This window comes from Callorhinus ursinus, unplaced genomic scaffold (assembly GCF_003265705.2).
Source record: "Callorhinus ursinus isolate GAN/ISIS: 27379988/994484 unplaced genomic scaffold, GSC_fseal_2.0 scaffold1, whole genome shotgun sequence".
Lineage (NCBI taxonomy): Eukaryota > Metazoa > Chordata > Mammalia > Carnivora > Otariidae > Callorhinus > Callorhinus ursinus.
The window spans coordinates 45,484,614-45,502,682 of NW_027397063.1; the positions used below are offsets into that span (position 1 = coordinate 45,484,614).

Genomic DNA, 18,069 nt, shown 5'->3' on the forward strand with positions numbered 1-18,069 from the left:
CCTTCACTCCATAACTTACTTAGATATGTGGTCTTGATTGTCAATCTTTGTGTATGCTTTAGAGCATTCTCTCAAAGCCAGGCCCAAGTGTTTTATATGAAACTCTTAGCTTCCCCAGCTCCTGTCATAATGCCCTAACCTAGTTCATTTATATTGGATTCTCAAAAATAGTATTTGTTGACTGACAAGTCAAATATTTTAGAGATCCCAAATATATTCCTTAAAAAGAAACAAAACAAAACTTGTTGCTTTGGTACATACAAAATGACTCTTAAATCCTTTGTGTTTGGCCAGTAGTTGAGTTGGTGTTTATATAGAAATGGAAATGCGTATCTTGTTTTAAGGTTGTAGAGTTAAATTTAAAGCCTGCGGTTTCCAAGATAATACTCTTATCATAAACAGCTATCCAAGCCACACCTGGTTTTTGTTACTATTTTTGAGGTTGTTGACTAAAACTGGTTCCAAAAATTATCCCAAGTACGACACATTTAAAGTTACTTGGTACTTGGGAACAATGATGTTCTCATAAATGAAAGAAAGTTCCTGGGTGTGTATGAACAGGAAGCAAAGATTCTGATAACACAATTAACCTTCTTTATGTGAATTGTTTTCAATATAGATTTCTTCGAACACTTCGCAGTTGGGTGGTGCCGAGCCTGTGAAGCGCTGTGGGAAGTCGGCACTCTTTCAACTGGCAGAGGCAAGTTTCTAACAATATTTAGAGATAAGATCTGCACAGGTGGAAACCACAAAAAAGGTCATCATCACAGCGTTCTTTAAACTGTGCCATCTCACCCGTGACCAGAAGGTGTGGTGTTGCATCTAATTTTCAACCATGAGACGGTTAGCCTTTAATTTAGGAAAAGAAGGAGTTTTGCTACGAAAAGTCAGTAAGCACGGGAAAAGGGGGCTCAGGGAACTTGCAGAATCCTTTTTCACAGGTAGTATTGTAAAATAAGGTCAGTTTTTGTTCCACATTGGTGAGATAAGTTCACCCAGAAGAATGGCCGGAGTCATGTTTCTCTTCAGATTCTCCTAAAACATCCATAAATTCCTAGAAGACACTGCTTTTAAACCAGGTGGTTGATGTTTTAATTTGGGGGTGTTTTGGTTTTGGGTTTTGTTTTTTTGTGTGTGACAAACTCCAATGACATGTTTTAAAATCTGGTTTTGTAACACCTATTAGTTGTACACTTGCTATGACGTGGGCATAAAACGTTGCTGTTCCTTTGGCACAGGAGGAGATGTTTTTTCGTGAATCTGAGAGGAGCAGAGAGCCCTCGCTTGGTGGGGATGGGTTGGCGAGAAAGGTGCCAGTGCACCTGTTGCTGGGGTAGGCAGGGACCGTGGTTTTCTCTGCCTCCCTGCCACCGTTCTGCCTTTCTTCTGTGAAAGAAATGTCTGTAGCGCTTGGACACAAGATAATAGCAGTTTTCTCTGTTGGCGAGACAAATCAGGAGGCCCAAGATGGGTGACCAAGTATCTTTTATATTAAACTTTTTCTTTTCTCTCATTTTTCTGGCTTCCTTCCAGTGAGTTCCTTCTGAGGTGTGTTTTGTTTTGTTTTGTTTGTGAGTGATATGGTTCTTTTTATAAAGCCTTTGTAGTTTATTAAATTTAATGGGACAACCTATCATTTTCTAAATTTTATGGTAGCGTATATCATAAAAATCTAGGAGTTTTAAATACGTTTAAATGAAGCTTTTCGAGTCTAGCCAGGTCCACGTTAGAAATAGAAAAATACAAAGTCCTGAAACAGTAAAGTATCTAAACAGTGGAACAAATGAACCCTTTGTTGTCTGACATTAAACTGACATCCTTCTTGTAAGACAAAATCAGCCCCAAATAGAGAGCTACAAGTGACTCGAAAACTTCCAAAGAACCCAGGGAATCATAAGAACTGAGTCAGTGGCCAAGTACTACTTCAGATAGAACCGAAATGGTAAAGATCTGGCAACAAGTGCGCCTTTGGAGTTGGAGCAAACAAATCCTAGTAAACAGAGAGACTACGAGGTCATGAATTTAGTATTTTTAAGACTCTATAGATTGTCAAGACAACGTATTCGGAAGAAGTGACTATTTTTCTTGAATAATACGAATGTATGGCCCTCTCTGCATTTCCCTGTTTTTGTGTGTGTGTGCACGCACAGATGCGTGCATGCTTACATACATATTCATAATATATACATAACAACACTAAATTGTAAAACAAGTTAACTCTCAAATTATTATATCTTTGTTGAACAGTTCTTTACTAGAAATGTATGGACCTTTGAGGTACTTTGCTGTGGAGGGCGCTAGAGAGATGATTTTGTCTTCTCATTTTCTTTCTTTGGCATAACAGTTAAAAAAAAAAAAAGGATTCCCTATTAAATCAGAGCTCATTAAAAAGAACATTCTTCTAATTTGTAGGGATGCATCCCAAATATGAAACAGATGCTATGGTTTAACAGATGTTTGAACGCTGGTATCATAATTTTAAAGGGGTAAAATGACTGCAATAAGCCTATTCCAATTATAGCAAATCAGCTTATACTCAGACTTGGTTTCTTATAACATCTGAGTAAAAATATATGCTTTTGATAAAACAAGGTCGCAAAAAATAATTTACCAAGAAAATCTCACATTATTTGCACCACATGAATATGATGCCATAATGCTAATAGACTGTGTTTTAGAATAACATTCTAAATCCTTCCCAGTTTTTAATTAAACATAAATATGTGCACAATGGATTAATCAGCGTCTCCAAATAATCACCAGTAGAAATATGCTTCCTCACTTTTTTTTTTTATTCCATGTGTATTTGATATTCATTTTTCTTGAACTGGATATAATATTTAATTATTTCGGGTGCCTCTTGAAACAAGTATAGCAGGATATGGAGGAGGATTTTTCCTGTTGCCCAGAATTGGTGCTATTGTCTGAAATATGAAAGAACAGCTTTAAATTCACACATATCAAAGGGAAATCCACCAGGAAGCCGCCTTCAGTTTGGGCCAGATCCTTCTCTTGGGATTTATGAAGAGATGATCTGATCCAGCTACTGTCCCATGTGCCACTCCAGGGGTTTCTCCTTTCATGCCCATCCTAACCCCCAAGCCATCAGTGGGAGGGGGACTATCAAAGACTATCCAGTCATCCGGAATATTTTGGCTTTTCTCCTTGTCCTGAGGAGGAAAGAAAGGAAGTGCTTTCCACTCTTCATCCCTGCCCCGTGTCAGGCAAAGTGAAGGCAGCTCTAAGACAACTTTTGTTAAAGATCGGGGGGCTGGGGGTGTCTGCAAGAGGTATCTTCTTAGTCTTTGGTGAGAAGCAAGAAATGTTTTAAACAGAGACGTATTGCCGTTCCCTGCGTCTGTCTGACCAGATGAGAAAAGAACTGGAGGAAGTTGGCTGCAGGGAGAGGCTTGGAAGAGGCTGCTGTACTCCTTCTTGGCATTGTAGAGATGCATGAGTCTCCACGGGTCAAGTGGACAAAGAGAGAGCAGTTCAGTGTGATCAGGAAAGAAGCCATGGGACCGTCATGGGGGGAGACATTGGCAGAGAGCAGGCCTGGAACAGGCTCTCACATCAGGAAATATGCAACAGAGACAGCTCTGCTCAGGATGCTGATGAGCGCCCACAAGCAGGAGTGATGTTCAGCCAGTTTCCACCAATACAGCTGTCCTGGTACTAACATACCAAATACTTCCCATTGTTAGTTAAAAAAAACTGTGACCCAAACCCCCTGAGTACCCTTGCTGCAACTTTCCCAGCGTCCCCGGGCTCCCCTGATCCTTTCAGCAACTGGAGGACACAGCAAGGGGCCTGCAAGACCCTGTTCCAGCCCCTGGACCACATCCCTTCTGATCAGTTGGCACCCTTGCCTCTTAAATGTTTTGTATACCATCCTTGCCCTTGGCATCCCCTGACAAGGTCGTTCAGTCTTACGTAGAGTTAGCAGGAAGACAGACATAACCGCGGGCAGTTAGCTTTGCCTCTACCATTGCTTCTCCTGTCCTCTACAGCAGAAGCTATTAAAAATAGCCTTGTGAAGGGAAGGGCCAGCAGCTAGCCCTGGAACTCACCTTTCCCCCTACCCCATGTCCCTTCCTGTGGGCTGACACGGGAGGAGGGCTGAATAAGGAGACCTCCCAAAACGACAGGGGCTGTTGCTTGCAAGAAATGTCTTCGTGGTGAAAAGCGACAAACATTTTAGGCATGTAGTTACTGCTGTGCCCTACACCCACTTGAACAGGCAAAAAGAAAATTGGAGGAAGTTGGCAGCAGACACAAAGAGACTTGAATTGGCCTGCACTCTCGGAGTTGGCATTGTAAGGACCCCTTCTATTTCCTGAGACCCTGTAGCCAGGAGATGCCCCAGGGAAGTCCCTGTTTTCAGACATTTGATTGGCATTTTCAACTGGGTGGATTTTTAATAGCTGAAAGTGACCTGAAAATTCTGGGATCTGTTCCAGGTATTTTTCAGGAATCTACTCCAGCTAGGAAGGGAGTTGACATAGTGCTGCTGAGGTCAGGGAATTGAGAAGAAAATACAGTCCTTTATGTTTGAACCTCCATGAGATTCATACTGTTAAGTTAATCGGTTGCTTAATTGATGCAGGTACTCTAATGTGTTTCCTTTCATTTTGAAATTAATTAGGTCAGGTCATATAAAGAATAGCAAAGCATCCCCCTGGAGATCATTGTATATTATAGTTGCTGTAGAGTTGGAGGACACACAGGGACATCTTCACCCTGTGCATTTCAGTGAAGAAAATTCTATACTTGAAGGTCTCTGGTATCAAAATTGTCTAGTATAATAAGATGCACAGTTGATTCATTTATCCCACCAAACAATAATTAATTGAGGACTTATTCCATGCCAATAACAGTGAGGCTGCTGAAGTTACCTGCATACGGATGTACAAATAATGTTTATTCCGATGGGATAAGCTGCGAACCTTCTTTTAAGATCGGTGGTTTAGGACACTTTACCTCCAGGTGCAGGGTTGGTGTTATAGAGTACCACTAGAGACTGGAACACATGCTTAAAAATAGTAATCACTCTTTGTTTTACTTCTCTTTTTCTGAAATCATTTTATGTGTTCTTTAAAATAGGTTATAGATTTTAATAGCAGAAATTCAGTTGTATTATCTAACCGAAGATAATGATGACTTTATTTTACTATCTGCTATGTGGTAGGCACTTTTCTAAGTACTTTATATGTACTCATTGAATTTTCACAGGCATTCCCTGAGATAGGTACTATGATCACTCCTCTTTGACAGATTAGGGAACAAAAGGGCAGAGAGGTTTTGTGACTTGCCTAAAGTCATGTGGACAGGAGATTAGAGCCTCAGTGGGAAACCCAGGCAGTCTGTTTCCGCAGCCCATGCTCTTCCACACTGGGCTGTTCTGCAGCCTTGATGGAGATGAGTGTAAAAGACTCTGCAAGTTGCTTGTTATAGGACTTTGCGTTTTATAGAAGGCTCTGTGGAAGACAGCTCACTCCTACACATATGTGTATGGCTGAATAAGATGACAGATTTTTCAAGACTGCTGTCAAAGAAATGGAACTGATATTTCCTTTTTAAAAAGTGTCTGTACTTTTGAAACTGCCAAGATACATCTTACACCCTTAAATAAGTGCCTGTTAGTGGGGAATATACTTTGGAAGATACTGTGAGGAAATTATGGTGTACGACTCCTGTCCTCCAAGAACTTATTCTCCAGTTGCAGAGAGATAAGATATAAAAAGTTGAGGGATGAGAAATAAGTGTGCAAATGGTTTCACATTGCAAATGAAATGACAAAGCTCTACTTGAGTGATGAATGATACACAAAGTGAATGTGTGAAGCCAAGAAAGGGAGGAATTAATATTAGCAGGAGTGTTGTGGGGACCCAGCACAGAGACAGAGTGTGGAGCTGGTTCTTGATGAAGGAGTTGTTGAGGAACAGGGGTTGAAACTAGCAGCCTTTGGGCCACGTTTAACTTGCAGAGATAACTTTTTTTCAGCCCACAGTTTGTTGACCTGTGTTATATTTTACATTTGAATTAGTCCTTAATATTTTAAAAATAGAGACGCAAACAAATATGTCTGTCTGACTTCTCATGAAAATCTAAGAGAACCTGGAGACACTGGTCCAGCCTTCCTCCATGAGAACAATTGGTCAGGGCCGGTAGTGGTACCCACCCTCACTGTCCTCTCCTTTCCCTACTGAGCCCCGAGTCTGAGGCCAGCAGTCACTGCCAGCCCCCGCATCCCCTGTGCGCCTCCCTCTTTTGTACCTAAGCGCCTGTACACGGTGCAGAATGGGAGCTGCATAATTAAATGGAGAGATGGGAGAGATACAGCAGAGGGATTAAGGGGTGAAAAGGCAGGCAGACGTGAGGCAAGTGGATGACAACAACTCAGACAGGCAGGAGTCGAGGGCTGTGCTGGGAGACTTATGGAAGGTGGAGTGGGGCGACCGGTCGGAATCGGGAGAGTGGTTAGTGTGAAGCAGGAAAACCTGTGCTTGAAGTTAGTGACGAGCAAGCGAAGATTGAGGGCAGGGGCGTGCAGTGGGAAAGCAGACTCCCGTGGCAGCAGACTCCCGTGTAGAATGGAGTGGAAAACTTCTGGCGACACCTGCGTGTGAGAAGACGAGAGCCAGGGTTGGGGAGGGCCCGGTTGGCAGTGGGAACAGGAGGTAGAAACAGACAGCATGGAGGCTGCAGGGGATTTCGTTGGATTCGATGACTGGGTTGTTTGATGTGAGAGGCAAAGCGAAAGGGGAGCCGGAGGTGACCCCAGCTCTGAGCCTGAATGCTCGGAGCCCTCCTTCAGGAAGCCTGGATGTTTGAGTGAGGAGGAAAGCCCTACTAGCAGGAAAGGGATGAAAGATGCTGAGGGGTAGGGACAGCTGAGGAAATCCACTACCGAAAGAGTCAACAAGAGAGGGCGGTGGCGGTTGTCAAGGTAAATGGTCGGGTTTGGAAAGCAGAGGCTCATGTTCTCTGAGCACAGAAGAAAGAAAGGTAGAAAACAGTCACACAGGCTTGCTGCATTTGGTCTGTGGTCTGTGTTCTACTTTGCTCTATCTCAGTTTATGAAACTGGTAATGTGTTAGGGTAAAGTTGAGGGAAAGGGTGCTGGATGTCTCCAGATCTACTCATCAAGTATAAAAAATCAAGGTTGTAGATCTGATGGTTCCAAGGGAATTGGAAAAGTTGTTTTGAACCCTACTTATTAAAAAAGGATGATGACATCTTCAGGCCTTGACTCCCTAGTTTTTCTTACATTCTAACTTGCAAAAACCACATCTAATTAAAACCAAAGAGATAGGTAAAGGTGAGTATATTCTAGTGTCTGTAAAAATTAAATCTTAAGAAAAATGTTGGCTAATTTTAAGGAAAGCTGAATTGTAGAGATTAAAATGTACCGCATTGAAAAATTTAGGAAATTCCATCCCTCCAACCACAGTAGCATTCCTCACCACTACCAATTAGAGGTGGTGTTTGATTGAGGTAACTTCTTTACAGTTTTCTGTGTGTCCTCACATACCGTTGATGCGTAGTATGCCCTCCATCCTGTTGGAACCCCTTGAAGCCCAGAATCTCAGTGAACAGCTCTCACCTGGCCCCTCCTACACCGCTGTCATGTGACTGAATCCTAAATACTTAACAATATATTTGAGGGGCTCTTTTCTTTGAAAGTGGTGTATTTCTTTCTGTAGCTTTTTATGCAGAGTTGTGAGTCATTTTTATGAAACTTCTGTCCTAAAACTTTTCATCTCATTCCCAAATGCAATGACTTATTTTTGGAAGAACCACAACACAGGAATTCTTCTAATGACTTCCTTTAACACGTCTGGGGGAGACTTGAATAAATGGTCTATGGAACAAAGGTCACCCCACCCCATCTGGAGTCTTCAGAAATGGTAAAATTTCTGAAGAAACAGTAAAGAGACACATTGAAGCCACCTTTTCACCTGGCCATGTTTCTGTAAACCAAGTAGAAAACTACTTAAAATGCTCAGATTTCAGTGTTGAGAGATGCTTAGACCACTGTTCTGTGACCAGTTATCTTTTATAATAAAGAAAATTGAATTTTCTTAGCATCAGTGCTATTCTTTATTCTCTGCAACCATCAGCCAGTGTATGTTTATGGAAAAAAAATTCTGATTTTATTTAATTATGGGGGAAGTGCACATCTTGGAAAGCACTGCTAAGTGCCATCCTAGGGTTATGTCTACACTGTTTTGGCAGATAATAAGCCAGTACAAAATGACTGTAAACATACCTTGGCTGCAAAACATTTATTTTGTACTAAAAGGCAGAGATTTTGAAATTGAAACTTCTTGATGAGTGTCAGTGGGTCTGTTTTCACACTGCCTCGTTTTTAATCTAGCTGGATCCTTTATAATAGACAATGAAAGACAAAAGATAATTAAGAGTGAAATAGTAGGGTACATTTTGGGAACAACTTACCCATTTCTTTGTACCAGTTAAAGGGCATCTACTTCTGTGGTATTATTCTTAGGTAGTACACATGATGAATTATTTTTTCACTGGTCATTTCACTAAGTCTTTTATAGCAGAACACATTAAAGAAATGAATCGATACCTTAACATTTGTAGAAAGGAATACATTTTAGAATGTCTTTGATTCAAAGAGATAAAAGCTTGCTCAGCACAGATTTATTATGTCTCTGTAGTCCCCAGTAACAAACCCTGAGCCTGTGTCATGATCTTCGCTGTACCGAAAATGGCAATCTCCTTGAACCCAGGCACATAAAAAATAATCCCTCCATTGCACATTTTATCTCACCCCTTCGATATTCCTCCTGAAAGTTTTCTTTGTGATCATTTTGAAAAGGATAATTTTTTATACATCACATCTGCCCAGTATCTGCGTCCTGTAGAATCTCAGTTCCAGCATACTGGTTTTCATTTTTCTTTTGGGGATGAGTTGGCCTTTTCTTCCAGCACATCAGTGTCGGGCCATTCTAACTATACAGAACAGTGAGAAACTTCAATAAGGTTTCAGTTATCCGAAGTAAAACTAAAATTTTGGTGATTATTTTTCACCGTTGCTCTTGGGAAGCGTAGGTAAGGACAGTGTGAATGCGGGTCCTAATTAGCATTGTTTTTTTTTTACACACTTGTAAGGTAACTCTTTTTGGTATGAATCAGAATGGATTTTAGATTCCTCAGTTACTTCTGAGCTAATGAACCATTCAATTCGATACAGTTATCTGTGGAATGCCTTCTTTTTGAAAGGTACTAGGAGAGATCCTTGGAGGAGAATACAAAGGTGAACAGGATCAATTTTGTGCCCCCTGAGTTATAGTTACAAAAAATATATATAGTGCCTGAGGGAATAGACAATAGATATCGAGTATTTATGCCAGGCATTTGATTTAAAACATTAACATTCTGACTTCTTTGAATACAGCCGTGGGAATTCCATCTAGAAGGTGTCCTGCAGACATTTTACATCCTCACTTTTAAAGAAGGTTATTGTTCAATTTAAAATAATAATAGAAGAATAAATTGTCATTTGCTAAGGCATATTCTGTTTCAAGGCTTGATTAACAACCAACCCTCCATTAAGGGCGACTTGACTAATTAATAACAGACATTAATTCTGTGCTTCCCACAATGCAGTTTTATTCACTTGAGTTCACACTGATTTATGTTCCTCTGTGTCCACTGTGTGCTAATCTGTATGCATGTCCATACATGTGAACAGAATGTAGTTTGTATGCACTTTCATAAGTCTCACTGAAGTTAATTGATAAATGCACTCAAAAGTCAATGAAAGTAGATGTTTGTACCCAGTAGTAGAACTGAGCTTAACTGTATGTTTAATAAGAGTAGCTTCGTGAAAGATAACTGATTTAAGATCTCGCATCTGATTTTGTTGTATATGTTTTTCCCCCCAATTATAGAATGACTCAACCCTGGAATGAAAAAAATTAGAACAAAGTACTTAGTGTACCAGGGCCATGGCAGCTACTAACGATACCCATAGGACTAGTACTGTTAACTGCCAGTAGCTAATATCCATTCTGCAAGGCCGCAGAGGGATGGTTGTCAGAATACGTTTCTTCTTGCTCTGTACCAGGCACTATTTCAAGTGCTGCGCATGTGCAGCTCATTGAACCTCACAGTGTTCCTAAGATGTTTTATAGATAGGGAAACTAAGGCACAGAAAGGTTTATAGAAAATGAGCAAATCAGAGGCCAGAGTCAGTCTGCAGTCCCAGTCTGGCTCCAAGATCCCTGCCTTCTGAAAGAGCTTCTCAAGATAGAGAATTTGCTCATATCTCAGAGTGATGGCATCTTCTAAGAGTTACTACATCCATGGCTGTTGCCAGGTTGTTTTATGTAGAAATACAGACTCTTAATTCCTAGAGACTTCTGAAAATTATTTCTGATAATAAGGTGTTTGAACTCCTAGAGGAGAATATAAAAACCGGGAGTTAAGGTCTCCCCCAAAAAGGTCCTTTTCAGATGTGCTATTCCAGAGTCTGTTCCGGTGGTTCATATCCCTGGTGGCTGCAGATTGCCTTTCCTGGGTGCTCGTGTCCCCTTGATTTCCAGCTGGGTTCAGCCAGTGGGAGACTCTGGTGGGAAAATAAGGGCTGCAGGGGAGGGGGAGGCCGGGATGTGCAGGGAAGGGGTGAGGAGGGCTGGGGGTAGAGCAAAGGTAACGTCTCTTCCTTGTGCTCAGCTCCCTCCAGTTAGGCCCACCGTGGTTCCTTCTTCCCCCATTTGTTCCTGCTGTTGCCAGCCCCTGGATTGCCTCACCAGCCTCCTGTTCTTTGTGACCTGTGTAACCAACCTATTCCCTGCATTAAAGTCCCTCTGCTACATAGGCTTTAAGTTGTTTCTGTTTGCCTAATTAGACCCTGACTGGTATACAAGCCATTTTCATTTTCCATTTAGTATGGTTATAAAATAGGCTGAGCATGCTGTTGGCATACTGTATCGATTTCAGCAAGACTTTTGACACATAATCTTACGATATCCTTGTGAACAAAATGGGGGTAATTTAGACTGGATTATAAAACATTCTTTGATGGCTGAAGTTCATTAATGTTCAAATAAACCTGATGATAGGGCTCTCGAAGTCAGCCAGAAGGCTCTGTCTGTCCTTGGCCATTTCCTATTCAACATGACCAGAGATTTGGATGAAGACATAAAAAGCAGCTTTATCAAATGTATCCATAACACAGATGGAAAGTAATGTAATTCAGAGTTCGAAAGGATAAACTTTATAAGGAAAAATGGAAAATCTCACATCTATGTACAAAAACTATAGAAGAGGAGAGACCAAGCTTCCCAGCATATTATATGGGTAAAGATATCCAGGCTTTTCATTGACCAAGCCAGAAGTATGACTTTTTTTTTTTTTGAAGACTTACTAATTTTATTTTAAAGATTTTATTTACTTGTCAGAGAGAGAGAGTGTGTGCACAGATGGGGAGCGGCAGGCAGAGGGAGAAGCAGACTCCCCCCTGAGCAGAGAGCCCAGTGCGGGACTTGATCCCAGGACCCCGGAATCATGACCTGAGCTGAAGGCAGCCGCTTAACCAACTGAGCCACCCGGGCGTCCCAAGATTTATTACAGAGAGGGCGTGCATGTACATTCACAGGGAGAGAGAGAAGCAAATTCCCCGCTGAGCACAGAGCCCGACTCAGGGCTCCATCTCAGAACCCTGAGCTCACAACCTGAGCCAAAACCAAGAGTCAGACACTTAACCTACCTTGCCACCCAGGAGCCCTGACTTATTTTTTTTAAATGGGCGGGAAGAGATTGATCTTTGGGCCCCATTAGAAGATAAATGTGTCTCTATAAGCTGACAAGTTGTCATTTCTCATCTAGACGCTTACGGAAGACTCGGAACTTACTCTAAGAAAGATCCATGTTCCCCAGCCCTTGTGAAGCTTTTTATGTAAAGTTTTGTGTCTACACTTTTGTGTCACAGTGTACTGTTGCCCCATTTCTCAGCCTTTGTTTCCTCATGTGGATTCAAGTCAAAGTGGGGCCTTGGGCAAGCACTGTGGTACTTGGTCCTGAATCCAGCTTATTTCAGTAAAGCGCAGTTCTCGCTTCAGGACCCCAGTACTGCGTATAGATAAGAGGGGAGGGTCCCAACTTTTGAAAGGTCAGGAGGCCTTTATGTGTGATGGGCAGTTAAGGGAACTGGGACATTATGCCAGGAGAAGAGATTTACGGGAACATAACATCTGTCTTCCAGGATTTGGAAGTCTGTCACATGAGAGTGGGTTACTTTATGTGACTTCAGAGAACAACTAGTACTGACAGAATGATAGTTTTCCTTAAAATTTTAAAGATTTCAGAGAGAACTGCCCTCTAATATGGTCACTGTCTTAGTACAAAAAGTTGGATAATTAAGTCTTGGAAATATTGTAGTAAAATGAATTTCTGCATGGGGAAGGATGTTAAATTAGGTAACCTAGAATGATACCTGGCTCTGAGACTCTGATTGTGTTTGTTTTGGTTTTTGGTTCATGAGATTTATGATTTGTAGTTTTTGACTCGGAGCTATTTGTTTTATTTTTATAGTTTTACTTCCAGCAATATAATTCTTTTTCTTATAATTTAGGATTAACATACTCTATTTGTGGGGGGGAAAGAAACTTTTAAGAGCCCTAAACAAGGAAGTAAAGCATGACTAGTGCCTGGTGTAATTACCTCCACAAGAAATATTATGCTATTTCTTGGGATATGTCCCCAGAGTGAATGTCTGCATTTGTTTCATTTCATTCCTAGCTGTGGAATCCTATCAGGCGTGATGAGGAGAATCATTTGGAAATATATTGAAGCAGAGAATGGAGTTTGCAAAGTATTATTAGGTTTGCTAAGATGAACCTATGCAAGTACAAACTGTTGGCATCCCACCATAAAAACCAGTGCCCGGATGGGACATGGCTCCTGAAATGACTTATTTAAGGTCACCAGAGTGATGATGGCTGATTAAATTTACCTTGAGGATGCCTTTCAGGTCTTATTTCCAGAACTGGCATAGTCTCTGTCTCCGAGTGGGATAGTTATTCATGAAGGGCTAGGATAGTCGAGAAAGGAAAATAAAAATTATTTCAGAATTGATGCAAAAACAGCAAATTCTCCGATGAGAGTAAAACATGCAGCGAAGATTAAATGTATCAGTGTTTCAGAATTAACGTAACATTTTTGCTTTGATCTTATGTCTGGTAAGGTTTACTAAAGGGAAGTTCTCCATTTTCATAATTATTTGCTGAGGTCTAAAAGTTAACTTACACGATTTCCCAAAAAGGATAGCTCTGTCATGAATCCATACTATTTCAGATCTTCCCTGCGAATGATCTGAAGGGCTGGGTGTTCTTGCCATTGTTCATTTTTTAAAAAACTTGCATGATCTGCCTCCCTTCCCCCTTCTCCACTCTCTTCTCAGACTTACCAATTATAATTCTCACAGAAAGATTTGAAATGCATTGAAAGTACTAAGGGGAAAAATGAGGTAAAAGAGGATCTGATATTTAATTGAACACCTTATCTGTTTCAAAAATGAGTTATATGGATGTTAACATTTCTGATTAATTTGCCATTTGATAAACTAGTAATTTTTTTTTTAAAGTATTAATTTCCTACTCATGTGCTTGATTTGGGGGCTCAGAAAACCCAGTACTCTTGTACCTCTAGGTTGCTAATACAAAATAGGTAAAATGAACAGTGGCTCAGAACTTCTGTGCTGCCCTTGGCCTAATAATCTTCATCGTCAGCCTCATGATGAATCCTCAGAGGCAGAGAGGGGAACTTATTGATCTTTGTATTCTTTTTTTTTGGTTACATAAATTAACCCATTTATTATAGGCTAGCAGAGTTTCACATGGTGGAGCATCTGCTGCTGGTCTTTCAGTTCCTTCAGACTGATGATGGCAGATGCTACTTTGGCGGCAGAAGGGATTGTGTAGGTCGAGGCACATCAGCTACCAGGTTCATGCAAGAACCACAGTGCCCCATCTCCACCTCTCATCTTTTCATCTTGATTTTGCCACAGAAAGAGCAAGTGTACTGAGCATGCTGGCTTATTTCAATTTTCTTCACCATTTTCCTGAGGGAGGCAACAATAACAGGTCCCATATTTACTGATCATTCCAACCTTCTTGGTGTATTTAACCATGTCCCCCACAAACTAAGTCTGACCCCAGAGGGTGATCTTTGTATCTTTAGGGTCCTGCGTGGGGCTTGGCACTTGGGAGCCCTGCAGGAAATGTTTGTGAATGAAAATCCAGGTATTGAAAATAAATTTTACAATAAGCTGCATTTTCCCCTTTCAGAAAATTGCTTTAGATTGAAGTTTTGAAGTACCTAGGAGCTGGATTTAGGAAGATGGCAAGAGTTTTCTTTAAGGTCCTATGTGTGAAATTTGGGGAGTTTAAAAACATAACCAAATTGCTGCCAGATGTGTTTTGGTATTCAGAATTTTTCAGATTTTAGGAAAATGATAATGGTATATGCATCTTACACTATGCAGTTAATTCCCCCAGAGCATAATGCAAATGCATGAAGATTCTGATAGCAAAAGCATATGAATAGTCCCATTATGTGTGATGAATTAAGACGTTAAGCAATTTCACATTAGTTCTGGTCAGAATTTGCAGGCAAGTAAGTTCAGATCAAGTCTGCCATCCAGTGAGTCTTTAAAAAAAAAACAAAAAAGCAACTACCACCACTTAGTTTTAAGCACTTTTGCGATCCTCAGCTTATCTGTCAGCATCTGAGGACTGTAATGTCTTTTTCATTAACCACAACCTTCTGTAGTTATTTAATGAGTCATCTTCTCATTTCTAATTTCAACTGGATAGGTAAAAAATGTTGCTGTTTTTCTCATTTCCCCAAGAAAAAAGAAAAGGCAAACATCTGAACATCCTGGGGATCATTTGGTCAGTACTGCCATCAGTATATTGTCTCCTCTAGACTTCACAGAATCCTCTGAGACAACTATTCTTACCATCCTTTTTATTTTACAAAGACAACGGAGAAGTGAGGGGTGAAATGTCTCATTCTCATTCTAGACCACAAAGTAAGCATGTAGCAAAACTAAGACTCAAACTCCAGTCTTCCAACTCTGGAGCCCATCTTCATTCTCCCAAATCGTGTTTTCACAGAAAAAGTTTCTGATGAAGCTGGAAAATGAGAATTCGAGTATATTTTTGTCTAGAGTTTAATGAATATATCATAATGCCTAAAGCCTTGTATTAATTTGAGTCATTTACATTAGTTTGGCAGAAGTGGACTGATCATTGTCAAGTTTGTCTTGATTATTTTTTAAGAGGGATAGACTTTCAAAGTTTAAGCTAATTTCAAGTATAGAATAATAAGGCAATTTTTTGCTATTCTCCCATTTTTGTTTGAACCGTTTAGATGTGTCTGGCATCGGAGGGGGTTAAAATGGAGGACTCAAAGCTAATAAAGGCAAAAGAATCAGATGGTGGAAGAATTAAAGAATTGGAGAAGGGAAAGGAACAAAGAGAAATAAAAATGGAGAAAACAGATGAAGCCAGGTTACAGAAAGAAGCAGAATTTGAAAAATCAGCTAAGGAAAATATCAGAGATTCTAAGGAGCTAAGAAATTTTGAGGAGCTGCAAATGGATGATATAATGGATATAAAAATGGAAGATCCCAAAGAAATTAAAAAGGAAGAACTAGAGGAAGATCAACAGTGTAGTCACTTCCCTGATTTTTCTTATTCTGCCAGTAGCAAAATCATAATAAGCGATGTTCCCAGTAGAAAGGATCACATGTGCCATCCTCATGGAATTATGATCATTGAAGATCCCACAGCATTAAACAAACCAGAGAAGCTAAAAAAGAAAAAGAAGAAAAGCAAAATGGATCGACATGGAAATGATAAATCCACACCCAAGAAGACTTGCAAAAAGAGGCAGTCTTCAGAGTCGGACATCGAGAGTGTCATCTACACCATTGAAGCTGTTGCAAAGGGAGACTGGGGCATTGAGAAACTTGGAGAAAGCCCTCGCAAGAAGGTCCGCACATCCTCAAGTGGCAAGGGAAGCATTTTGGATGCCAAGCCACCAAAGAAAAAAGTGAAATCAAGAGAGAAGAAAATGTCAAAGGAGAAATCCTCAGACACCACCAAAGAGTCAAGACCTCCAGATTTCATTAGTATTTCTGCCAGCAAGAACATTTCTGGTGAGGTGCCAGAGGGTATAAAAGCAGAACCGTTGACCCCCACAGAGGAGGCATTACCACCCAGCCTGTCGGGACAGGCCAAGCCTGAGGAAAGTGACTGTCACAGAAAAATAGAGACTTGTGGCTCCCGGAAATCTGAGAGGTCTTGCAAAGGTGCTCTTTATAAAACCCTGGTGTCTGAAGGCATGCTCACCTCTCTGCGAGCTAATGTTGACAGAGGTAAGTGACTTCTGCAAAAATGAAAAAACTATGGAAACCTAGCAATTTTCTCCTTTAAACTCATTGAGAAGAACCGCCATAAAGAACAGTATAGTACAGTATTTTACATTTGTACAGTTCTTTATGGCTTATAGATCATATACATCTGTCATTTTACCTACACCACTGAGGAGACTTTGTATTCTTTTTATGGGTAGTTCTCAGGATATGTGTTCAAAATAATTCGGATCTTTTTTTTTTTTTTAACTGATATGCCCTGGCTTCTTGTTTTGAAGGATCAGCACTGTGTGGTTGGAGCTCTTAGTCTGGTTTTTCAAACTGATGAAAGAATTCCCTGAATCAAGCAAATGTATTTGGCAGAATGTTGACCTATAGGCTCCAAAAGCAAGTAACTTATCTAGCCCTCTCCATTAGGTACTCAAAACTATAATTGAATTGAAGGGCTCTTTAAAACACTAAGCCAGTCCATGTGTATACCTTTATTTCACAGAGTGTTTTTCATAAATTCATCTGTTTTAAAATATAGCATCTGGCTATGGGAATTACCTCTTGCCAAGCTTAATTCCAACTCAGAGATGTGTGACTAATGGGTCTAACAAGGCCTGAATGAAGATCTTTGGGAGTACATAGTTCTCCAGGGATATCATTCCAATAAAGTCCTAGGGAAATTAAAATTAATAATGCCCACCAGCAAAGGGCTTCTACACCTTAGTCTGATTCTCTAATGGAAAAGCTGGTAGGAGTTAGTCTGTCTCTGGAGTCACGCAGTACACACACTACCTGTTGTGTTATGACAAGACAACGGATCTCAGAGGCTATACACTGTTTTGCATGTTGTATTATTAAAGGTGGTCCATCATGAACCACTTAGAGGACTCTGAAATTGAAACGGTTATAAATAGCATCATGCAAATGATACCTGGGGGGTCAACAAATCACTTGTGAGGCAACCTCATCCCAGTGTACCAACTGCGTTCTTTCTCTTAAATGTCCTTAGGGAAACGAAGCTCAGGAAAAGGAAACTCCTCTGACCATGAAGGGTGTTGGAATGAAGAAAGCTGGACGTTTAACCAGAGTGGGACCAGTGGGAGCAAGAAGTTCAAGAAGACAAAGCCAAAGGAAGATTCTCTCCTTGGGTAAGTGCCTGTGAGCACATCAGCACACTGCATAGACCCCAAGTGTAAACAGAAATCACTAACTGCTTCTTCTTGAGTATTCATTCAGCACTTACTACGGTCTTCATGAGCACAGTAAAAGAATAGAAATCTAATGTGTCACATGTTCCTGCTGGTAATGTGGTTGTGTGAGTGACACTGTCATTCACATTTTAGGTCTAGTATAATGTATGTAGATTTTGGATGTAAGCCTGAGTTTGAATTGAGGCCCACCATGTATTAGTGGTGTGACGTTATAAATCCTTTAATATTGCCAGGACACATTTTCTCATCTGAGGTTTACAATGGGTATTCTATAAACATGTTTACATTTTGCCCCCTTACTTACTGTACATATTTTATTTAATATTTCTAAAGGTTATGTACATATGTTTATAAAATAAGACGACAGCTCAAAAATGTAAGGTAAATAAAATTATGTTTCTACCTCTAACCTTTTTTGTTTAAACCATGATCTATTGCTGTAAGATAAAAATG

General features: G+C 40.5%; 1 protein-coding gene across 13 annotated transcripts in view; it reads left to right on the top strand.

Annotated features, from left to right (window-relative positions):
- The window catches only part of BBX (BBX high mobility group box domain containing), a 272,926-nt gene that overhangs the window by 219,200 nt on the left and 35,657 nt on the right, over nucleotides 1–18,069 (top strand). For all 13 annotated transcript variants that reach the window (XM_025873745.2, XM_073892937.1, XM_073892927.1 and 10 more), the window contains 3 exons: nucleotides 620–700; nucleotides 15,409–16,417; nucleotides 17,415–17,553. In XM_025873745.2, coding sequence (XP_025729530.1) covers nucleotides 620–700; nucleotides 15,409–16,417; nucleotides 17,415–17,553 — 1,229 coding nt within the window. The remainder of the gene's footprint in view (nucleotides 1–619; nucleotides 701–15,408; nucleotides 16,418–17,414; nucleotides 17,554–18,069) is intronic.